Genomic DNA, 25,265 nt, shown 5'->3' on the forward strand with positions numbered 1-25,265 from the left:
ATGACGTAGGAGTAGAATATCAACATTTATGTAATCCACAGTTTGTTGCTTTGTTGTATAATATGTTTCTGTTTTTATTTCTTTTAGGCTATTGCTCCTCTCTTGGAAAACAACCACCCTCCTCCTGATCTCTGTGAATTCTTTTGCAAGGTATGACATTTACGTGACCATGTTGGACAACGGGTGTACGTAAAACTGAAATATGCAATATGATTGATTGTTGATTGATGGTCACCACCTACGTTAATAATTGTGCATATTCTCTCCTTGCAGCACTGTAGAGAGCGCCCCCGTTCCATGGTGGTCATTGAGGTCTTTACTCCAGTTGTTCAAAGAATCCTCAAACACAACATGGTCAGTATTTCCTTTTAATACGTGTTTATATTGATTGACCCAAGCTTTCATCATGGCTTAATTCTTGTTTCTTCCAAGGTCCCAGGTGACCCCCCCCCCAATAATATTTCTCGTACAGGCAGAGATTGCTATCTGGAAAATCGGCATTTCTTAGATCACCATCGTTTTGATTAGCTAAGTTTGACCTAAGGTATCCAAACACAATAGATGAATGTCAGGCCAATCCTTCGATATTTTCTACTGAGGAAGGTGTGTTATGATGTCTTAACTCTCCCCTGATGGCAGGGAAAAGAAGGATTGGACATCTTGAGTTTCTACTTACCCCATCCTTTTCTTTTTTTACATGATAAGCTGCCACCAGAGATGTTTGACATCAGCTCACTTTGCTCTCTTTCGAGAACAGATGTCCTTGGCCAAGCCGAACCAGCATGTTTATGTTGGGTTGGCAATAATAAATCTAAGGCTTAAGCCATAGACAAGAGATACAGTCCGAAGTTCCACATCCGATTTAGAATATTTTGATCCAAAAAAGCCACCGGTTCCCCACACAGATGACTTGTGCCCAGCTCTGATGAAATTGGCCACACAGAGTCAAACTCTATTGGTCATCCGTGGAACTGGTGTGATACTTGATTCTCCAATGTAGTTTGTAAGATCTTGGCATAAATTGCTTGTTGGCTTTTTAAAAAAAACCAACACAGAACAGCTGCAGAATCTTGAGTCTGCCAACTCTGTTTTTCCCTTCAACTCTAGAGCCAACAAAGGCTTTCTAAGTTATTTAGGTTTATCTTCTACTTCTGGTGTATAAACGCAAGTTTTTTTCTAACCGGGATGAAAGAGCCTCGTTTTGGCTTCAACTAAATAAAACTTGTAAATTTTCTTTTTTTCTTTTTACTTTATTCGTAAATTTTAAGGAGTCTAGAGATGAAGAAAGGCGCCCATTGCATTTATATTTTTTTTATTTAACGTTGTAGAACTGGGGGTGTTCTATACCAAGGAGGCCATCTAAGGGATGCAGATCATGCTTGTATATGTTTCCGTGACCTCTTCACACCCCAACGTTATAACTGTGATAGAGCCAAGGTGTTCCTCTCTTTAAAAGAACATCCAACACCTGGACTGTTGAACATGTCCACATGACCCATCCTGGCCTTTGGGTTGTCCACCTCAATCTAAAGTAGTTTTCGTGATTCATCCTGTAACAAGTGCCATTCTACTTCTATGGTATGGGTCTACTTATTTCTGCTCTTTGCTCTCGAGTACCATCTAAAAGTCTAAGATCTGTACAAAGTAGATGGCTGCATCCTTACTGATTCATCCACTTTCACTCAAGTGAAAGGTATTCAAGAGGAATCTCTATAACATATTGCTAAACCGCTTGGAATGTAAGAAATGAGGACGCAACGTACCAGATGACTTCCATGGATGGATAAAGAACTTATGCCCTGAATGGCACCAGCTCAGCTTCTCCGCAAATAGTTTTTTTTATTGATACAACCTTGAAAAATCAATGCAGTTTGGCAAGGTGTTCAAGGTGGAAGCATCTAATGGGCTTTAGATGGTCAGTCAGTCCTGCTAACATTTCAGTAGTGTAGAGGTCTTTTTTAATCACAACTTATGTAAAGTTAAAACATACTTAGCTTTTATTGAACAGGCTTGATCTTTAATCTCGTATGAGCTACTGGTTATTGGACAGGTAAATGAGGCCCAGGTCTATTTGTCAAGGCCCCAGAGGAAAAAGGTAAAAAATCCCTGATTTAGAGAAAGCTATTTGGTGAGGCTAGTGAATGTTTTTACGAATATAGATGACTATGTCTGTACAGTAGAGATGAGTGAATAAATTCTCCGGACCCTGGTCTAGCGGTGAGGTCAGTAATCCATGGGAGCTGAATAGGATCCTGTGAGGTAACTACTGGCATCCTGGGCTCTTGTTTTGAGTAGCCGGCCTGGCACAACATTGTATGTTCTTCGCGCTACAATGATGATGTTACACTATGCCGGCTAATCAAAAGTGGACCTCGGTAGTAGGGCATTTGTAGGGCTCTCCTGTCCAGCAGCCATGGAATACTGACATTTTCTGCTGGACAATGGTTCTGGAAATTGATTTGTTCTTCATTGTCAAGTTTTTGGACAATGGACATCATCTTCTCATCGCTACCTATATGTAGGTCTACACAGACTCTTATTTCTACATAACTTTAAAAGCCCTCATACACGTGACACCAGTGTTGGCCCAATATGCCGAGTTTGGCCAACTATTGTGAATGAGGACCTCCCAACTGTCCCACCGATAAATGATGTCAGGGTCAGAAGGATCTGGCTGCCAGGACTTTTCTTCTCAAAGCACTAAGCTGCTGCCAGAGATGTATGGCATTGGCTCTCTCTTAGAGAATGCAGGATGTATGGAGGAGCTGGACAAACCATCATTTCTTTATAGAGGGATCTCCAACTGGGCTTAGTCTACAGCTTGCAACATTTCCTGCCCAAGCTCGAAAATGGTAACGGTTGTAGTTTAGCACTAGCTGGCGATAAAAACTTTGCTGGCGCACTGCTATGACATAACCTGTATGCAAAGAACAGCGGACTCATATGCAAAAATTAAAGGAGAGCCACTCTCCAAGTGATACGAACACTGCTGTTTTAAAATGAATATCTATTTGCCCAATTCCAATAATTGAAGGGTATCAAATGAATTGCAGATGTACTGGATCTGTTTTACCGGCTTGGATACCTCTCTCTATCTGCTGGTGGAGGTTGGAAAACACCTGCATTTGCAGGTAATATTGTGTGTCAAATATCTGTTATGTCACATGTAATAGATATTTAGTTATGTGTCAGGTGGATATTTATTATATGTACATGTGAGAAAATCAGGCTCTTGTGAAATTTTTTTTTTAAATGTATTTTTTCTTCTTCTCCCCCCTCCTTCGGTTACATCGTCCTTTACTATTGTGAAATCTAAACCTAAATGCAAAATGCTACCGAACATAATAGTTTGTTTAGATTGTTGGAGAATTTTACTTTACTTTTGATTTTATAGTAAAGTTCACCTTTTTTGGCCTTTTTGTGCACTTATAGGCTTTAAAAATGGCGGCCCCAGTGGACTGATACAAATTTTCCCAAAAATCTAAACTTTGGTGTAGAAACTTATCCCATATCTTTAAGTGTCTTAAGACTATTTGTTGATCTGAATTTTGGAATTTATTTCACACCTTGCCAAAAATTTGCCTTCCATTTTTTACCCCTTAGGGCTGCAGAGAATTTCCTGATCTTGTGAAATTTAACTTTTCATCCAATTTTCTTCTCTTCTCCAATTTCCTAAGGTTTTTTTCCTAAATCCATTGGATAGGTGTTTGATTGCTGGGACAAAACCCCCATTCTTCCTCTCTACAGTTGGAAATTGTGTGGAACAGCATTAATAATAATCTGTAATCAAATTTGTGGCGTCTAAAGAGCTGCATGAAGTTTTGAAAGGGACCCTGATTCGAGTGGTTTATCACTTTATCTGCTGGAGCTCTGCTATTCTTCTCAATTATTAACTCTTGCAATCTAATCTATGATATTCATGAGCTCAGGCTATCCAGCGTTTTGCAGCTTTCTGCCTATGCACAGTGTAGACAGAAAACTGTCAATCCGTGGTCTGGGCGGGGTTATACAGAGTTCAGCAGTGAGAAGACTAGCAGAGCTGCAGCACGTAATACACAGTGATTTCAGAAAAACTACAGCAATAAGTAAAACTGTTTTAACCAAAAAGTTTTTTCGTTGGGTAAAAACTAAAGTCCCCTTTTCAAACTAGACTGATGTCATCTGAATATCAACGAGTTGGGCCATCCATCATATGTGTAGGGGGGCGCCAGCTAACCGATGGTTGGGAGAGATGTTGAGATTTTGGACTGTCGATCGCATTGTTCTCCCGGAGATAAGCCATTGGCAGACGTGTCAGTCAGTGGCTTTCTCACAGAGAACATAGTAGCTCTTACATGCAGTTCTGTGCATCATATACCCTCCATAGGTCCAGCGCTGAGTCCCCACCACTGCTCCCAGTGTCTGATATCTCGTCAATAGCACTGCAGCTCATTAGTGATCTTCAGTGGCTGTGCGCAAGTAGACGGCACAAGCCGCTCATAGACGATGAGCTCACTGTTCAATGGGACATCGGGAGCGGCAGTGGAGATTCCGTGCTGGACCGGGGGAGGGTGAGTAAGGCCATTTTTTTATTTTTTTTTGTGGATAAGGATTTTGTGAAACAGGAAAACCCCTTTAAGGGAAACAGCTAAATACAGTGCTCAACAGTTTCCATCAGTCCCATATACAAGGAAACATGTATGTATGCGCCACCATTGCACTCTATCCAATCTCCAAATACAGTGAGAAAGAAAGGTTCTACCCATCAATCTACCGATTTTGCTGTGCTCATCCAAAATAGCGCTATCGGGATGACTGGACATAGGTACGACACATTGTGTGGAGACGTTGGCCGGACACAGCAGAGTGGACGCTTCTCCGGGACTCTGGTGCCACCAATCTTTCAAACAGACTTTTTTGTTTTCTTCTCCTTGTCTTTGTGCAGGACTTTGGGAAGTGTCCTCGGTTACGGCTGTTCACTCAGGAGTATATTCTGGCACTGAACGAGCTGAATGCGGGAATGGAGGTGGTGAAGAAATTTATACACAGGTCAGTGTGGCAGCGCGGCACGATTCGGTTTATCATGACTTAATTCAGAGTATCTAATAGATAGAAATTCCTCAACCTCCATATTGGAAAGTATAGTGCAGCCTGTATTCTGACAACAGATCCTATCGGCCTGTAGCGCCATGACAGATTATAGGCTGCCATTTTTGGATCTCCACCTGGACAAAGTTGACATCCTAAAGGTTTTCATACTTTGCTTCCATTTCTAAATGGAATATGTCGGGGAATAGCTATTTATACAGTTATCTGATAGCCGGGTGCTTATTCTGTCATTCGCCATTTTTTACGCTGTTCACATTTCCCTCACATTTACCCCCAAACTCGTCATTATCCAGTTCTATAACCCTACTGCCCCTAATTCGCTTAAGAACAATACGAGTAAAGCGAAAATGTCTTCTTATTGTTTTCATGAAATGCTTTACATTCCTGGAAGGTTTTAACTCTGCTTTTTTTTGGCCCGACAGTGCTCATTAAATATAAAAAGTGCACCCTTACCAATCAATACTGCACAATGGCCTTGGGTGGCTGTTTGCTCTGCCTTAGGCTGGGACAACATGTATAGATTTTGGCCTTAATCCAACCATCGTGATGTCGGAACGTAATTATAGACACAATGGATTTAGTCATTTTGTTCACATTTCAAATTTTTGAAAATGGTGATAAACGAATATCATCAGTGATGTTTACGGGTGGTGAATTCCAATCTCTGATGTTTCTTTCCGTAGCATGCACGGACCCACCGCAAACTGTCCACACCCTAGAGTCCTACCAAATCTGGTCGCCGTGTGCCTAGCTGCCATTTACTCTTGCTATGAAGAATTTATTAACAGGTTAGTATTTATTATGCTCTTCTGTTAAAACTATCATAAAATTCTGATCATTACGGGCTTGGATTCTTAGACCTCCTAAAATTAGGCATGTTTTGGGTCATCTTTCCTAAGTGTGGTAGGACAAAGCCCTTAAGTTGGCCATACACATGAAATGGCTGTCGGACACAAATTTGTTTGTTTCGCAGACCGTTACATCTCCTCACTCCACTTATAAAGGTTTGTTTGGCTCAGCCAAGCGTTCTTTTTTTTTTCAATGTGAAGAGAGGAGGAAGCCGCTGTTGGACACCTCTGGTGCGACTTATTTCCCTGATTGAGCACTGAAATTCAAGGATTAGAAATTCACCATCTTTCTGGGGAAAGTTGGGGGTTCCCATAAAGTCAAATAGTTATAAAATCCCACCAAAATTGGCTTTTGCCAACTTTCTCAGCTATCTCTCCTGACTCCCCATATACACCTTTGCTTGGCTAAGCCAAGTGTTCTTGTGTTTTCAACGTGAAGAATGTAGAAAGCCATTGTTGGATACCTCTGGTGGAGGCTTGTCAACCTCGAAGACAAAATGATTGAAATGATTGAGCATTGAAATTCCTTCTGTTCCAAGGGGAAAGCTGGGAGTTCCCTTAAACTCTGATGCTTGGAGAGTCACACCAAAATGGTCAGGGTTGGCCAACTTTCATCTAATGCGTGTAGGCCTTTATGAAAGGTCCATAGTAAGTGCCTTAAAATGGATAATTGAGGAAAAGTATTAAGGCCACTCCCGTACTCTCGATCAGGCACACTAACATGGTTCATCCGGCAGCTATCACACCTGACTCCTCCATACACAGGAGTTCTCCTGTGTTCTCTAGGAGATAGCTGCTGCCAGACTTTTCTAGTATCTTAGAAAATAAAAGGATCGGCAGTCCGAAATTGGACACGGCAGATCCTTATCTCTCATCTGTCGGGAGAGAGTCATAGGCCACCAAACACGGTAGACTAAACTTCGATATCGGCGGGTTTGTCCAACATTATTCTAGTGTGCATAGGGCCTTTAAAAGAATGCTCTCAGTGGGAAAAACAAGATAATCTTGTAGTTATGGTACCTTTTAATGTTTCTCTAGTAAGTAGTGCTGTTCAGTACATGCCTGTCCATACAGACAGTAATAACATCTTACAGTAAGATTGACAAAAATGTCTGTTTTGCTTGGCTTTATACTACCACTGGCCAAGGCTCTCAAAAACATGCAATTTTTGTGGACCATAGCCAGAAAATTGAGATCCAGGTGCTTGGAGATCTGGTGTTGTCCTCCATAGCCTGTGACATCCATGTCAACCATATTCTGCTTCCTATAATGCCGGTGCTCGGAGACACCCTAAAGACATGTGTTAAAGGCAATTTCATGTACCTCATATTAATGGTTGGAAAAGCCAAAATGACTGTTGAATATCTATACCTAACGGCAAATTAATGTTTCTGGTGGGTCTACCAGAAATAGATCTATTTTGATCTAGAGAAGAGTATTTTGGGAAGACCTAGGTAAATATTTAAAAGATGAGTTGGCTGTATAAATTAATACTGCAAACCCACAATATTGAAAACCTATAGAAACCCACCAAATAAAATATTTCCATATTTATTTTAAAGCCGGGACAATTCTCCGAGTCTGAAAGAAATCCGGAACGGTTGCCAGCAGCAGTGTGATCGTAAACCCAATATTCCCCTACGGCTTCTTCATACCAACCCGGACCTTGTCTCTCAAGAGGTGACGACAGCGGAATCTCGACACAAGGCTGTCATCGTAACATCAAACGAGATCCACGTGGAGGTTGAGCGCAACAACACTGTTAATCAGAAGCTAAAGGCCAATACCGGCAATGACAGCGAGCCCAACTTGATTGACTGTCTACTCATCAGTCCAGCTTGTAGCACCATGAGTATAGAACTGAGCCCACAGGCTGAACGCGTGCTGGGGTGCTACGTCGAAATCCTTAAAATGCTGTAAGTAGCCATCTGTATATTATGTTATTGTTTAATGCTAATCTATGTGTAAAAAATAAAAACTGTGTGACCACCAGTGTAGCTCCCAAGCTGGGTGACCACCAGTATGACCCCCATTGTACCACCCAAAGAGGGTGATAATCAGTATGACCACTAGTATAGCCCCCAAGCTTGGTAACCACTGGTATGACCACCAGAGTTGCTCCCAAGATTGGGTACCACCAGTGTAGCTCCCCCGAGGGTTACCACCAGTATTATCACCAGTCTGAGTGACCCAGTATGACCACCAGTATAACTCCCGAACTAGATGACCACCGATATGACCACCAGTGTAGCTCCCAAGGTGGGTGACCACCGATATATATGACCCCCAGTGTTCCTGCCAAAGTGTGGTGATAATCGGTGTGAGCACTAGTACAGTTGTAGCCAAAAGTATTGACACCCCTGCAATTCTGTCAGATAATACTCAGTTTCTTCCTGAAAATGATTGCAAACACAAATTCTTTGGTATTATTATCTTCATTTAATTTGTCTTAAATGAAAAAAACACAAAAAGTATTGTTCTAAAGCCAAATTGGATATAATTCCACACCAAACATAAAAAAGGGGGTGGACAAAAGTATTGGCACTGTTCGAAAAATCATGTGATGCTTCTCTAATTTGTGTAATTAACAGCCCCTGTAACTTACTTGTGGCACCTAACAGGTGTTGGCAATAACTAAATCACACTTGCAGCCAGTTGACATGGATTAAAGTTGACTCAACCTCTGTCCTGTGTCCTTGTGTGTACCACATTGAGCATGGAGAAAAGAAAGAAGACCAAAGAACTGTCTGAGGACTTGAGAAACCAAATTTTGAGGAAGCATGAGCAATCTAAAGGCTACAAGTCCATCTCCAAAGACCTGAATGTTCCTGTGTCTACCGTGCGCAGTGTCATCAAGAAGTTTAAAGCCCATGGCACTATGGCTAACCTCCCTAGATTTGGACGGAAAAGAAAAATTGACAAGAGATTTCAACGCAAGACTGTGCAGATGTTGGATAAAGAACTTCGACTAACATCCAAACAAGTTCAAGCTGCCCTGCAGTCCGAGGGTACAACAGTGTCAACCCGTACTATCCGTCGGCATCTGAATGAAAAGGGACTGTATGGTAGGAGACCCAGGAAGACCCCACTTCTTACCCCGAGACATAAAAAAGCCAGGCTGAAGTTTGCCAAAACTTACCTGAAAAAGCCTAAAATGTTTTGGAAGAATGTTCTCTGGTCAGATGAGACAAAAGTAGAGCTTTTTGGGCAAAGGCATCAACATAGAGTTTACAGGAGAAAAAAAGAGGCATTCAAAGAGAAGAACACGGTCCCTACAGTCAAACATGGCGGAGGTTCCCTGATGTTTTGGGGTTGCTTTGCTGCCTCTGGCACTGGACTGCTTGACCGTGTGCATGGCATTATGAAATCTGAAGACTACCAACAAATTTTGCAGCATAATGTAGGGCCCAGTGTGAGAAAGCTGGGTCTCCCTCAGAGGTCATGGATCTTCCAGCAGGACAATGACCCAAAATACACTTCAAAAAGCACTAGAAAATGGTTTGCGAGAAAGCACTGAAGATTTCTAAGATGGCCAGCAATGAGTCCAGACCTGAATCCCATAGATCACCTGTGGAGAGATCTAAAAATGGCAGTTTGGAGAAGGCACCCTTCACATATCAGGGACCTGGAGCAGTTTGCCAAAGAAAATTGGTCTAAAATTCCAGCAGAGCATTGTAAGAAACTCATTGATGGTTACCGGAAGCGGTTGGTCACAGTTATTTTGGCTAAAGGTTGTGCAACCAAGTATTAGGCTGAGGGTGCCAATACTTTTGTCTGCCCCATTTTTGGAGTTTTGTGTGAAATGATCAATGTTTTGCTTTTTGCTTCATTCTCTTTTGTGTTTTTTTTTCATTTAAGACAAATTAAATGAAGATAATAATACCAAAGAATTTGTGATTGCAATCGTTTTCAGGAAGAAAATGAGTATTATCTGACAGAATTGCAGGGGTGTCAATACTTTTGGCCACAACTGTATATCCCCCAAGCTGGGTAACCACTGGTATGGCCACCAGTGTAGCTCCCAAGCTTGGTAACCACCAATGTAGCTTCCAAGTGGGTTTCCACCAGTATTACGACCAGTGTAGCTAGCTGCTAATCTGAGTGACCCGTATGACCACCAGTATAACTCCCAAACTAGGTAACCACCGATATGACCACCAGTTTAACTCCGAAGGTCGGTGACCACTGTTGTAACCACCAGTGTAGCTCCCAAGCTGGTGACCTGTGTAGCTCCATTTTTACCAGTGATGTTATTTTCATATACTTCTTGATTTACAATTCTGTACCCTGCACCTCAAATCTCCCCTCTTCCAAAAACCACCAAATTCCCAGTTTATGCCCCCCAAAAATAGATGTAGAGTGTCTTAATTTAACTAAATGGTTATTCTCGTAAAGCATATTATCCCTTATCCATAGGTTAGGGGATATCGTGCTGATCGCTGGGGTTTCGACCACTGGAACCCCTACCGATCCTCAAATCGGTGTTGGAAAACCCTCGTCTTGAATGGAGTGAACGTGCGTATGCACGACCTCCATTCATTGTCTATGGGATTGCTGGAAATAGCCGAGTGCACCACCCAGCTTTCTTCTACAGTGCTACTGGCAATGGTTGGAGCCGAGATCAAGCAATACGCACCTCCGTACCATTCCAGGGCTCCCAGTGGTAAGACCCCCAGCAAGTTATCCCCTATACTATGGTTAGGAAATGTATTTTTTTCTCTTTAAGTATTGCCTATTTTTATTTTTTGGTTTATACCATTTGATGCTTAAAGTAAAGATTTGTATCCTGAACCATTGCCTCAATATGGTGGCATTGTTACTGTGTTGCCACATTGCCCTAGTTTTTGTGCTTTGTGAGGGCGTAAATATTTTTGGACCAAGGTTGTAAACTCGGTTTAATGTACAGGAATGTGTCCTCGTGATAAGAGAGGATGGAGGGAGTGGTTGTTGGGATGGAGTCCTTGCACTCTGTGCACTGGTAAATCCAGTGCCACCGGTCATCTCTCACTATGAAGGAAGTGTTAGTTTCATTACCACGCTGACGTCTTTCCTTCATTTTATAGGGATGACAACACCCGGCCATTAATCCGTTTTGTACGCCTACAGTTTGACACTTATAAATAAAATCCACAGGTTATATATAGATATAGCAGATACGGGGGTCTTCATCCATGGACGACCACTATAGTGGGTGCAGAGATTGCATTCGTACCTGGGCACTGTTATTGTCCACAAAGCCCTTTGCCCCTTTGACTCCAGTTCCATAGGTAATTGAGTCCCTGTTTTTGTTTTTTACTTCCTTTTTTGAATGGGCCGTAGAACTTTAAAAGATATGTTCATCAAATTATTTTTCTTTTCGTTCATTTGCTTCTAAAATGGAAAGCTAAGCACATTTCTAAATAGTCTTCAATATTTTTTATACCATTTTGATGCTGGAAAGTGTCTGTATGTTCTTTCTCTAAGCTGAGGGATCTGCAAAAAAAAAATGCAAATCCATCAGCTCCTGTTAATAATGGCTCTCTGGTTTTATCCTTCCTTTTCTCGATGTTAGAGATAGCAGAGGGATGGGATTATACACAGTTCTTCGTTGGAGAGAGGAGAGAAACTACGTAAAGTTTTATGGAGAGAGGGGAAAAAGGATGTAAGGTTTTATGGAGAGGGAAGAAAGGATGTAAAGTTTTATGGAAAAAGGGGAAGAAAGTATGTAAAGTTTTATCAAGTGTGGGGAGAAAGTATGTGAAGTTTTATGGAGAGCAGGGAATAAAGTATGCAAAGTTTTATGACGAGAGGGGAAGAAAGTATATAAAGTTTTATGGAGAGAGGGGAGAAAGGATGTAAAGTTTTATGGAGAGGGGAGAAAGGATGTAAAGTTTTATGGAAAAAGGGGAAGAAAGGATGTAAAGTTTTATCAAGTGTGGGGAGAAAGTATGTAAAGTTTTATGGAGAGCAGGGAATAAAGTATGCAAAGCTTATGATGAGAGGGGAAGAAAGTATATAAAGATTTATGGAGAGAGGGGAGAAAGGATGTAAAGTTTTATGGAGAGAGGAACAAAGTGTGTAAAGTTTTATGGAGAGGGGAGAAAGGATGTAAAGTTTTATAGAGAGAGGGGAGAAAGGATGTAAAGTTTTATGGAGAGTCAGAAAGTACAGTCTATAAGCAAAGAGAGGAAAAAAGTGCAGTTCTGGAGCTGTGCTGATACCTGAAAGCAAGTGTAAACAGCAACTCTCTGCATCCAGCATGTATTACTGAAAAGGACACTCCCACCAGAAAAATGAAATTTGAATCAGACTATGTACTGCATATCAGGGGGTCCGAAAATGTGGTCTGAAACTTAATGCAGTTTTATTAACCCAAAGTAACCACTAACTTATGTAACAATGACTTTCATTTTTTCCATGTCATAGTTAACCGTAGAGGTAACTTAACGACTATGGACATGGCCCCCCTTTTGTCGCAAAAAGTAGGGGGTTGAAGGATAAAATCTGCATTCATTCTGAAGCCAAATATCTAATCTACACATTTTGCTGCAGGTTTTCTGCAAAACATACCTGGTCATATTTCTGTTCTGCTAAAAACCAGGAGGATTTGCTAAGAAAGTTTAAAGGAGTCATAATTGTGACCCATTAGATGCCACCCAACTTTTGTCATAAACTTCTGAACGGGAACAACCTAGACTTACTGGTGTTTTTTTTTTTTCTTAATTTTGGGTGGCCCCTTTAAGGACAGTTCTGCTTTTTTTTCCTATCTGGTAACATCTCACTTGTTTTAGGAAATCAGATTTTTTTTTGTTGTTGTTGATGTGCGTCTCATTGTTGGGAAAATGCTGCGTTTCGTTATATTGCCAGGAAATACGCGTCTCAAAAAGAAGGTCTGGCTGACCGTGACCCTGCGTGATAGAGACGAGCGCTGGTTGAATATTCAGCCCTGCTTTGGTTGGCACAGTCACAGTGAATCACCATCTCCCAAGCTGTACCCCCTATCAGGTGTTATGTCTGAGAGTGTTCCAGTTATAACCGGTGTTACACGCCTTGCTCTTATAAAACAATATAAATGTTATATCAATATCTTCATGGGGGAAAAAGGTCAGTTTTCCGACGAGAAATAGCGCCACCCTAGTCTATAGGTTGTGTCTGGTATTGCAGTTCAGCTACCGTCATTTGACTAGAACAAAGCTGCAGTACCTGACTCAACCATGACAAAAAATTGGCGCTGTTTCTGACCGCTTTCCAGCTGACCGTTCCTAAGGGTCAATGAGGGCAGTGACCTTTTGACCCTGCGTATACCAGACGACGTGAGCGCTGACCTCTATGATCAAATGAAGTTGAATTATTGCAGCAAGCGGCGCGACTTAAGTTGCGCAGGATGAGTTGTGCAACCATTTCCTGCTCGAGTCACATTCTTAATAAAGGGGTATTCCATATTCTGTAAATGTCTGGTAGCTGCAGTCCTCGGGGGTGGGACATATGTGGAGAACAGGGATCCGCCCACTTGTCTGGTGAAGCCCCGGCATCAAAGGATTTTCCTCCTCACTAGAAAGGGTTAAAATGGCAAAATCCTTGTAAAAACGATTTACGTAGAGACTGAGACCCTGATTCCAGTAATGTATCACTTACTGGGCTGCTGATAAAATCAGTGTTGTCTCTGCTGCAGATCTAGCAAAGCTTGAATGCTGAGCTGTATGTAACCCCGCCCACACCACTGATTGGTCGCTTTTTGTTTACTGAACAGTGACAGGAAGCTGCCAATCAATGCTGGGGGCTTGGTTAGACCAGGAGACACCTAATCCTATAGTGATAATCTCCTGCTGATAAAAGATTGATTTTATTAAAACAACAACACACAGCCCAGTAAGTGATATATCGCTGGAATCAGGATCTCGGCCCCTACATCATGCTGCTCTCAGGTTACTTAGCAAAATCTTGCTGATAGATTCCCTTTAAGGATTTTTTTTTCTCCATCAGTGGCTTGGTTGTGCCCATTTTTGAGATAGGGAAATACATACGCACTATGCACTTTCTGGGAAACCAGTTCTTAAAAAGGAAATTGCGCAAGTCTATGGGATTTTGGTTTGAAGCTGTCAGATCTTTCAGCAGCAGAGGAAATGGGGTCAGGATTGCAGAGGGGTCACAATTTCATATAAAGAAGCGCATGGACTGAGAACAGGGTGTACCGTATCATCAAGATGAGTAGAGGGAAATAAATCCTTATTTTATTTCCAGGGCGCCCCCCATGACATTGCTAGTATACCTCTCCTCTCAGATGATACAGGGCCATTGGGCCCATCGGGTTGGTGGTGCGGCTCCGCCACATGTGAGCCCGGCCTCACAGAATAAGGCTACAGTAAATCTATTCTCGGAGGGAGCAGCTGCTTTACATTCCCTAATGCCCATCGTAAACACAAAGCTCATGTGTTGGGCACAGTAGTAGTGGAAAGTTCTCCATGAGGTACAGTATCAGGCGATTCCTTTATCTGCGCGGTGGTCACCTGCTGTGGCAGTCATTTACAAGAATCTAAGGCGCAGTTATGGTATCTCGCACTCTCCGGTGACATTATTCCAGGCTCTGCTTTCCGTCAGTCCTTGTGTAAAAGTTTAAAAGTAAATGAACAGGAACGTTTCCCAGCATTTGCTTCTGGTGCCTTCCAAGGGACATCAGAACTTCCTGGATCACTGGTGGGGAAACTCCGTCATAGAGATACATCAAATGCTCCAGTCCATGTGCGTCAGTCTGCTGTGACCCCACTTATCCCCCTGGGTCAGTCTGCTGTGACCCCACTTATCCCCCTGGGTCAGTCTGCTTTCTTCCCACTGATGCCCATAGGTCAGTGTATGACCCCAATGACCCCAGCAGAGTCGGTCTGCTGTGAGACCACGATCCCCTTGGGTTAGTCTTCCGTGACCTCACTTATCCCTCTGGGTCAGTCTGTTGTGACCCCACTTATCCCCCTGGGTCAGTCTGCTTTCTTCCCACTGATGCCCATAGGTCAGTGTATGACCCCAGCAGAGTCGGTCTGCTGTGAGACCACGATCCCCTTGGGTTAGTCTTCCGTGACCTCACTTATCCCTCTGGGTCAGTCTGTTGTGACCCCACTTATCTCCCTGGGTCAGTCTGCTTTCTTTCCACTGATGCCCATAGGTCAGTGTATGACCCCAATGACCCCAGCAGAGTCGGTCTGCTGTGAGACCACAATCCCCTTGGGTAAGTCTTCTGTGACCTCACTTAACCCTCTGGGTCAGTCTGCTGTGACCCCGCTGACCCCCGGGACAATCTGCTGTGACTTCACTGACCTCCCTGGGTCAGTTTTCTGTCACCATACTTATCCCCTGGGTCAGTTTTCTGTGACCTCACTGATCCCCCTGGGTCAGTCTTCTGTGACGCCACTGATCCCCCCTGGGTCAGACTTGTGTGACCCCGCTGATCCCCCTGGGTCAGACTTCTGTGACCCCACTGATCCCCCTGGGTCAGACTTCTGTGACCCCACTGATCCCCCTGGGTCAGACTTCTGTGACGCCACTGATCCCACTGGGTCAGACTTGTGTTACCCCGCTGATCCCCCTGGGTCAGTCTGCTGTGTCCCCAAGGAGAGCCTTCAGCTACTCATTCAAGTACCATGTGCCCTTGACCTTATTGTGATGAAGAAGGGACATAACCTTGCATTACTGTCCATGACAACTGTCTTATATGAAGTGGAGAGAGGCCAATATGAGACATGAAGGCATGGTGCCATAATGGTGGCCACAGTCTCTCCCATTGACTGGTGGTGGACTTCATGGGAAATCCTAGCATTCCCACATAGGTAACCCATGGCTGTTTGGTAGAAATATTTAACAATAACAAAAAGTTTTGCAGGAACCCTGCTCCTGCATCCGCGTCGTTACTCTATGGCAGTCAGACCAGGGCAATGTAACCTTCCTCGGTTAGACCTCAAATGCCGGCATCCTTGCCGGCATCATGGTAGCCAAGTTGCCAGTATTCGAGTGCTGGACTAGGAAGTTCACACGGTCCTGGTCCGACTGCCATTGTGTACTGACATGGAAGATTTACTGACGTTGAAGCTAATACAGCCATTCTGGCAGGATTTTCAAAGTAAGTACACAAGCTTCATTGGGTTCAAGAGACCAAGTTCCGAGTGTATGCAGTCTGTATTGTGAAATCTTGTGACAGATGCACTTTAAAGGGGTTTCCCGAGATTTTTCTCTAGCCTAGGACAGGAACGCCAATGTCTCTCTTATAGTGCCCGAAGGGTCCGTGACACTACCCCAACCTACAGAGGATCATCGATAATTCCATCCGGGCTCACGCCATAGCACCGGTCCCAATGTTTCCATGAATAACCCATGTTGGTTCAATAATAAAAAGGCTAATCTATTTTATTTGCTTCATGATTGGTCTTGTATTGCACATATGTATTTTATGGTGTTTTCTTAGTGTTTAAGAGTACCGTCACACAGTGGCATTTTGATTGCTACGACGGCACGATCCGTGACACTCCAGCGTCGTAACAATATCGCTCCAGCGTTGTAGACTGCTGTCACACTTTGCAATGTACGATGCTGGAGCGATAATTTCATGACGTATGTGCGATGTAGAAGCCGTTGGTTACTATGCGCACATCATATACAATATCGTGCACACCTTTGTTATACCATGCGATCATGCCGCCACAGCAGGACACTAGACGACGAAAGAAAGTTTCAAACGATCTGCTACGACGTACGATTCTCAGCGGGGTCCCTGATCGCAGGAGCGTGTCAGACGCAGCGAGATCGCTGGAACGTCACGGACATATCGCTGGAACGTCACGAATCGTGCCGTCGTAGCGATCAAAATGCCACTGTGTGACGGTACCCTAAGTGTTGCTTGGTAGAAGGGCTCGCAATGAAATAATATTTGTCTTGCAGGTCAGACTATGACGATTGGCGGCCAGCCCTGGCGAGTTTGCTGCAACCCATCCCATTTCCAAAGGAGTGAGTAAAGCCTTGTGACTTCCCATTATCTGCCTTAATGCGAGAAAAGTATGAAAAGTGTATATAGAGAAACCTGTGATCATTATTTCATGCTTCGTTTAGCTTTATTTTGTTTTGTTTTTTTTAAACTTTTTTTTGGAGTCTGAAATTGGAGTATTCAAAAAGTCTCATACAGATGCCCTATCAGATAAAAGCTAGCTTCCAAGTTCTACAAGACAGTTACAATACGACAGTCTCTTTTTAATGGGCACAGAGAGCTAGCCAAAAAAAAGAACTGTCCCAAACAGGCACCACTCCCCCGTAATCATTGCAGCCTCCCCCACCACTCCTCTGGCATCAACATCTAGCGGTTCCGGTCTCCTCCGGGTTATGGAGTCCTGGCATCATAATCAAGCTGTAAGCAAAGTGTTAAGGATGCCGGCTTGTAAATCAAGGACTGTGTGATAGGATCTTCTTGATCCTAAAGTTATGATAGTGTAGCAACTCACTCGGGAAAATAGGAAACACACTAAAAACTGCAACTGACCCTGCCGATTCCTGTCTAGACTAGATATCCTGACCCTGCAGTTTTTAGTGGTTCCTTCCATGTGAGCTGAGATAGCCCTAATCACAGACTAGACGATGTCCACTCAGACCTATGCTGCCTGGAAAGCCGATTGAGCGCTTCACGTTGCTCCTAAACAACCGGAGGGCAGAGCAGAGTGCAAATTACCTACAGAAGGGAAAGTGTGCTGAAATAGAAAGAGATCCCACAGTGAGTAAAACAAACTACGAAGTACAAAATAAAGGATTAAGTGTCTACTGTTAAAGAATATGCTTCCTACTCCCTAAAAAGAAACAACAGATAGGTGCAGGGTAAAGACCAAAAACAGAAGAGAGATAAACCCTAGCTGGGCTTTCACTGACTGACTGAAACTACAGCGGAATGGCTGTACATCCAAATGTGACTATCACCAGCAGGAAATACCAGCAGGGGAAAGTGTATAAAGCCGCACCCGAAAGGCGATAGGGCAGTACAATGAGTAAATTAAAACACCTGTTACTCTGAGAACACTAAAGCAATGATAGCAGAAACTAAAGACCCAGAGAAAAGGTGTAACTGCTGTGCCTCGGTCGTACAGAGAAGCTGACCACAAATCACAGGCTCAAGGTTTCGAACTCAGACACATGAAATGTACTATGTGACTGCAGACTGATGAATCATGACAGTGTGCAATTCGTATACTGTCATGATTCCCCGGTATTCTCTGTGCGAGTGTGCAGCCACGTGCCAACCAGATTTTTGTCCTTCTCTCTCGCTCTTGCCCATAAAACCCCTGTTAAGGCCATTACGCTTCCGTATAAAGAATTTGGTGATGGTATAGTTAGATGAAGGGTTCCTTTTTTAAGCTGCATTTATTCTGTTAACTCAGAATAATCTACATGAAAATGTGTTTCCGAACTGGACAACTGTCATTTCAACCATTCCCTATGATACAATATATTCTCTCATCGTTCCCAATGTTTATCGGATGGAGTCACAAAAGAGCATGGCCCCTCACAAATGCATAAAAAAGTATACTCTCTGATACAGATCGGGATGTCGAGCCATAAAATATCCTTTGTCATTGTGAAGGACCGTACACCAATGTACATGTAGGTTCAATTACTCGTTACTTTTCATGAACTGTAGACCAAGTAAGGAACCAATTATAATTGTAAAATGATCTCGTCGGAAAGTGACCTACAATAATGCAGAAGTAAAGTGGAGCAAGAGCAGCGGGCGTCAAGCAAAAACAGTAATATATTCTGTTTCCGTCTTGTTAAAGGCCAGAAGTGTGGACAGGACAATCCAGGAAACACTCTGCTTTGTAATTGGTTCTTTAGTTGTAGATTGTTCCTGCCTCAATGTAGAAATCAGAGGTGGAAACCTGCCAGATCTGTCCTGATTTTTCGGTGCGGCAATTATGTGCCTTAAATCCCTGTGATTGGCTGCACCCAATCAGCGACCTCCCTGTGCGGCACATGACTGTTGAAATCAATGATTGACTTTAGTGGTCATGTGGATGTACAACAAGAGCTAATTGCAGCAAAGAAAACAAAACCAGGCAGGAGTCTCCAGAGAGGTAGCACTGACATGCGAGGATTTTACATGTCAGACTGTTCTTTACTTACGGGTTTTGCCGACGGTCTGATGTGTATGTTGGTTGAGAGAGATGTCTATCAGATATGTGCGATTTCCGGTTGCATTGTTCTCCTTGAGATAAGCCACCATCGGACGTATCATTTGGTGGCTTTGTCACAGAACACTCCTGTGTATGGGAGAGTCTTCGGCTGAGATGGCTGTTGGCCAAAGCATTGTTCGGCCGACAGCAATCTATGGCCGGCTTTATGGGAGTAGTGGTGGAGACTCAACACTGGACCAGGTTGAGCACAGTTTGTTTTCTACTCTTGGAGAACTTGGTTCTTTGGCCCAGGTTGAGCACAGTTTGTTTTCTACTCTTAGAGAACTTGGTTCTTTGGTGGAGACTCAACACTGGACCAGGTTGAGCACAGTTTGTTTTCTACTCTTGGAGAACTTGGTTCTTTGGCCCAGGTTGAGCACAGTTTGTTTTCTACTCTTGGAGAACTTGGTTCTTTGGCTTACAATTTGATCAGTTACTGAGGAAGTGTCAATAACTTAGACCTTCTTAAATTTGGGAAGAGTAGGGGACATGGATTGTGGACTCTGCTTGGCCCTACTGACTAGGAGGTGCTGACCTGAGAGTCTCCATTCAGGTCCTTTGGTATAGGCATCGGAAGAGTAGAGTCACTTCTTGTTTTGATGGAATTGAAGTGGTAGATTTGCCTCTGAAACAACAGGACTCCTCCAGGATTGGACTAATGAGCATTTGTGTTTGAAAAAAAAATATCTTCTCCATGGAGAACGGCTATTAACGGCGGTAATTGTCCCATTTACCAACCAACTGCACCCAAGGGTCCCGGTTACTTTGCATGTGGATCGGGCACAGCAAAGTGACTGCAGGTATTAAAGTGATAGGCAGCAAAAAAAAACACACTGGCGTCATTTGGCCGAATTTGTCTTCCCGCGATGCCCAGGGGACTGCATTATTCCACTTTAAGTGATGCAACGCGCTCCGCAATGTCACCTATAATTGCTTTGTCATTCTCATTAATGGAGATGTGACCGAGGTTTAATTAAGTCACTTGGGCTCTCCGACAAAATAAAAGTAGTCACAGAATAAAGTTTATGAGCTCATGGCAAGGGATAGAAAGACGCTGAAATGGAAACAGTCGAACCCGGAGAAAAAGTTTCCACTCTCGTGACGGTTTTGTTACAATACGAGCTTTTCCTATAATGTTCCAACGTCATTAAAATAAGGATTGAGTCAAACGAGTCCTCCAATATATAGATTTTTTTAATGTTTTGGAAACTTATTTTTTTCATATCACAATTTGTATTTAAAAAAATAGATAAATCTGACACTGGTCATTTTAAACTCGTGGGCAAAACTGATGTGAAGATGTCAAAAAGTCACAAGACTTTGGGTTACACTGAAATTTTGAAACTTTTCAAAGCAATTTACACCAGAATTCTGGCAAAATTGCTTTGATAAATCAAGGCCTCCTGTTCTTTCTAAAAGATTTTTCAGAAGTCTCATTATCTTCACAGTCAGGACTACAATGACTGATAACACTTCTCTACACAGCCGATAACCCAACGGCGGAGTTTACAATAGGCGATGGCACATCTAAAGTCACCTTTCACACGCTCATTAGATGCTTCAGGGTATTGCTGCTAATGTTCATGTTCATTTCTTCTTGATTCAGTCTGCAATTATTTTTTTAATCAAAAATTTTGCAAATTATCATGATACATTCCCTTTTAAGAACATTGGCTGGGTAAAATTAAGTCCCCATACTTAAAAAAAAGTTATCAGTTTGCAAATGCTGGAGAGCCATGGCATTGGTTAATTATATGCGATTGTATATAGAACTTCACAAAAGTGTATTTGCCATACTGGCACCAATTAGGAAGCAATAACCAGATGTCCTGAACTGTTTAGGGTAGACACAGGGTGTCTTACCTGTCTGGATTTTTACCTTTTTGTTGGGTTTCTACAAACCTTGTTAATGCTAAGGGCTATAATAGTCAGAAATGCGTAAACCTTGCCCACCATACTTTTTTAAAGGAGACCTGTCAGGACTATTTTACTACTGAAATTATGAGACAGGGCATAGTATAACAATAAAAACAACACCACTCTTGTAGTAATCCGATATGCCTGCCCTGAGAAACTTAAGCTTTGAAGCCAATTGCAAATTAACCAGGAAGTACATTGGGGGCATGTCAGTCTTCTCAGACACACCCCAGTGCACTTTCTGGCTAATTTGCATATGGCTTCAAAGCCTAATTTTGAAGCACTAACACACTGAATTACTACAACATAGGTATCATTTTTATTATCGCATTAAGGCCCACATATCCAGATCAGATTCCCTTTAAAAATATATGAACTCAATAATTCGGATGCTGGTGGATTTCTTCTTGACTGGTTTCCTTTACTGGGGCATAATTATGCCTGGATAATAGCTCAATAAATTTATATCATTTTTTTTCCAGTTGCTTTTGCTGCTGCTGCCTGACATTGGGAACCCATTTTTATGAATAATACTTCTGTATAAAATGCTTTGCTGAGTTTTAAGAAATATTTGAAAATGGGGGTCCATCCAAGTTCATCAATATCTGAAAAAAACTTGTTCCCCAGGTTATAATATGGGTTTAATATGGATAAAATCACCTTTATAAGTAATATACGTTTCTTTTTGTTGCAGAGCTCTTGCCCATGAAACCTTTACAAAGTAAGTATTAATTACTGCCGGTTTTAAAAACGCCAAGAGCTACGTAATACTTCAATTTAGTAAAAAAAAAAAAAAATCTAAAATATTTCCTCTGTTACTTTGGATGTGACATTCTTTTCCTCTCGTACAATGCAACCATTGTGTTTTATCAGTAGAAATGAGTCTATAGGAAAACACGCGCTTGGTAAATTACCTGTTATTATGTATATCTAATGAAGGCAGAACTTCCCAGCTGAGCCAAGTAACCCGTGTTTTCTTGTCCTGCCCATGTAGAGAACTGAAATACGTCATTCAGAGATTTGCAGAGGACCCCAGGCAAGAGGTAAGAGTTTCCCGTGGGGCCAATAATGGTGAGAAGAGATGGATCCTTTGTATTATCGTGGGTTATTGCAGGCCAGCTATGATAAAAGCGTGTTCTCGCCTTATATTAAATTATGGAGATAACCTCATTGTCTAAATCTGTCATAATGCCTGTTAAAGAACATTTGCCACTAAGCCTTTCTAATTTGCATAAAGATATTCTGGTTGGCTAAGAGCATGTTCACGCAGAAGTTTTTTTTATGTGCCTATAGTCTATTGTTTTCAATGGGAAAACCAGGTTGCCATTCATTTCATTAAAGGGGCTTTTCAGAAATGGAGAAAAAATGCCATTATAAATGGCAGCCTATCAGTATATGTATTGGGAAGCTTTGATACTGTGACCTGGAGATAGCCTGACATATTGTAGTATCTTATCTCCAGGTCACGGCAGACACTCAGCATTTAGAAAGATGGGGAGGACAGCAGTGTGAGCAGCCTCTTCTTACTTCAGCATCCCTGGTATCTCCAGTATTAGATCAGATAGACAGGGAGGACAGCAGTGTGAGCAGCCTCTTCTTACTTCAGCATCCCTGGTATCTCCAGTATTAGATCAGATAGACAGGGAGGACAGCAGTGTGAGCAGCCTCTTCTTACTTCAGCATCCCTGGTATCTCCAGGATTATATCAGATAGACATGATGGACAGCAGTGTGAGCAGCCTCTTCTTACCTCACCACTCCTGGTATCTCCAGTATTAGATCAGATAGACAGGGTGGACAGCAGTGTGAGCAGCCTCTTCTTACCTCAGCATCCTTGGTATCTCCAGTATTAGATCAGATTGACAGGGAGGACAGCAGTGAGAGCAGCTTCTTCTTACCTCAGCACCACTGATATCTCCAGTATTAGATCAGATAGACAGGGAGGACAGCAGTGTGAGCAGCCTCTTCTTATCTCAGCATCCCTGGTATCTCCAGGATTATATCAGATAGACATGATGGACAGCAGTGTGAGCAGCCTCTTCTTACCTCAGCACCACTGATATCTCCAGTATTAGATCAGATAGACAGGGTGGACAGCAGTGTGAGCAGCCTCTTCTTACCTCAGTATCCTTGCTATCTCCAGTATTAGATCAGATAACAGGATGGACAGCAGTGTGAGCAGCCTCTTCTTACCTCAGCACCATTGGTATCTCCATTATTAGATTAGATAGACAGGGTAGACAGCCTTGTGAGCAGCCTCTGCATTATCTCAGCACTACTAGTATCTCCAGTAATAGATAGGGAGGACAGCAGTGTTAGCAGCCTCTTCTCACCTCACAACCTGGTACCTCCAGTATTAGATCTTAAATCAGATAGACAGCAGTGCGACCTGCCTCATCTTTTTTCCTCAGCACACCTGGTATTTCCAGTATTAGATACAATAACACAGGATTGACAGCAGTGTGAGCAGCCTCTTCTAATAAAGGATGTTGAGGTAAGAAGAGGCTGCTAAATAGGTGCTGTCCACCCTATTTATCTAATACTGGAAATACTAGAGTTGCTAAGGTAAAATCCGACAGACAGAGTGGATAGCAGTGTGAGCAGACTCTTCTTATCTCAGCAGCCCTTGTATCTCCAGTATTAGATCAGATAGACAGGTTGCACAGCAGTGTGAGCAGCCTCTTCTTACCTCAGCACTCCTGATATCTCCAGTAGTAGATCAGATAGACAGGGTGTACAGCAGTGTGAGCAGCCTCTTCTTATCTCAGCACCCCTGGTATCTCCGGTATTAGGTCAGATAGACTGGGTGGACAACAATGTAAGCAGCCTCTTCTTACTTCAGCAATATCCACAAGGCGAAGATCCAGTAGTCAAGACATGGCTTAGGGAGGTCTGCCTAATTGGCACAATTAGAGGACACATATCCTCTCTAAAAAGATAAGGGGTGAAAACCTGGATAGACGCTCATTTATCACGTTCTCTTTCTGGGGTCACAGGAGCCTCTGCAGGAGGAGGAGATGACATGAATGTCACTGTTCCTCCACTTGCTATGCGAGGACTGTAACATCTCTGATAAAGTGAGTGGGTGGCTGGGGGCACCACTGCCCTTCATTTTTAGGATTGGTGGGGGTCGTACCAGTCAGATCCTTATTGATCAAAAAGTGGTTGCATATTTAATTATTTTACATAGTGCCATCATATTTGCCTGGTGTTAGCGATTTTGGGTATATTTCACCTTTACATTAAGAAACTTCCAGCAAGCTCTGTGTGACTTGTGACCGTTCTCTCACAGCATGTGAGACGATGTGCAATGGTAGTCTGAGGTTAGCGGATGATCTCATAGCCTTACCACCGTCATTAAGAAATACTTCTCATTTCCTGTAAACTGGGTCAGATGTTTATGCACAAAGAACATATTTGTTAAAAGAAAGTCTGAATTGTCAGCCGCCATCCCCATCAATTACGGGAACATTTACACTTTTTCTGTTAAAGAGCGGCCAAGGAGAAAAATGCTTAAAATGTTACCTTTTTGAATGCCACACATTAAGTACATGTATGTATTTTTTATTTTTTAGTGTATCCTAAAAGTGTTTTTCCTTCTTTAACATTTGTGGTCTACAAGTGACAGGGGTCCAGTTGGTCCCCATATATCTGCAATTGATTTATTTATGCTTTAGCTTGTGTATTCTTACTACTATCCATATATTTGACTCCAGTTGTCCGTCAAGTGTGAGCTTTTTATATACATCACTTTAAATGGACTGACCACTATTAATTTGTATGATAAAAACAGCTCCAGGGTGATGTGAAAATAAAAATCCACCACTTTAAATGAGGTGATCACTATTAATACACCCGACGCCCCCACTGATCAGCTGTTACCAGCTATGTAACCACTGTATGGGCTGGTACAGCACATCTCTGTAACCAGTGTATGGGCTGGAACAGTACAGCTCCGTAACCTGTGCATGGACTGGAACAGCACATCTCTGTTACCAGTGTATGGGCTGGAACAGCACAGCTCCATAACCTGTGCATGGGCTGGAACAGCACATCTTTGTAACCAGTGTATGGGCTGGAACAGCACCGGTCCGTAACAAGTGTATGGGCTGGAAAAGCACAGCTCCGTAACCTGTGCATGGGCTGGAACAGCACAGCTCCGTAACCAGTGTATCGGCTGGAACAGCACAGCTCCATAAACTGTACTGGCAACTCCGGAATATTGCAGCTTTTGTATACAA

General features: G+C 42.8%; 1 protein-coding gene across 5 annotated transcripts in view; it reads left to right on the plus strand.

The window, feature by feature from the left end:
• Window positions 1-25,265, plus strand: part of CMIP (c-Maf inducing protein) — a 132,841-nt gene that overhangs the window by 91,689 nt on the left and 15,887 nt on the right. For 3 of the 5 annotated variants that reach the window (XM_069738783.1, XM_069738782.1, XM_069738786.1), the window contains 9 exons: window positions 88-150; window positions 274-354; window positions 3,054-3,131; window positions 4,925-5,028; window positions 5,772-5,876; window positions 7,499-7,852; window positions 16,839-16,904; window positions 21,720-21,746; window positions 22,020-22,068. In XM_069738783.1, the coding sequence (XP_069594884.1) occupies window positions 88-150; window positions 274-354; window positions 3,054-3,131; window positions 4,925-5,028; window positions 5,772-5,876; window positions 7,499-7,852; window positions 16,839-16,904; window positions 21,720-21,746; window positions 22,020-22,068 (927 nt within the window). The remainder of the gene's footprint in view (window positions 1-87; window positions 151-273; window positions 355-3,053; window positions 3,132-4,924; window positions 5,029-5,771; window positions 5,877-7,498; window positions 7,853-16,838; window positions 16,905-21,719; window positions 21,747-22,019; window positions 22,069-25,265) is intronic. The other 2 variants (XM_069738784.1, XM_069738785.1) reach the window with 1 other exon arrangement.

The sequence above is a fragment of the Ranitomeya imitator genome, chromosome 9 (assembly GCF_032444005.1).
Source record: "Ranitomeya imitator isolate aRanImi1 chromosome 9, aRanImi1.pri, whole genome shotgun sequence".
In the NCBI taxonomy this organism is placed as follows: Eukaryota; Metazoa; Chordata; class Amphibia; order Anura; family Dendrobatidae; genus Ranitomeya; species Ranitomeya imitator.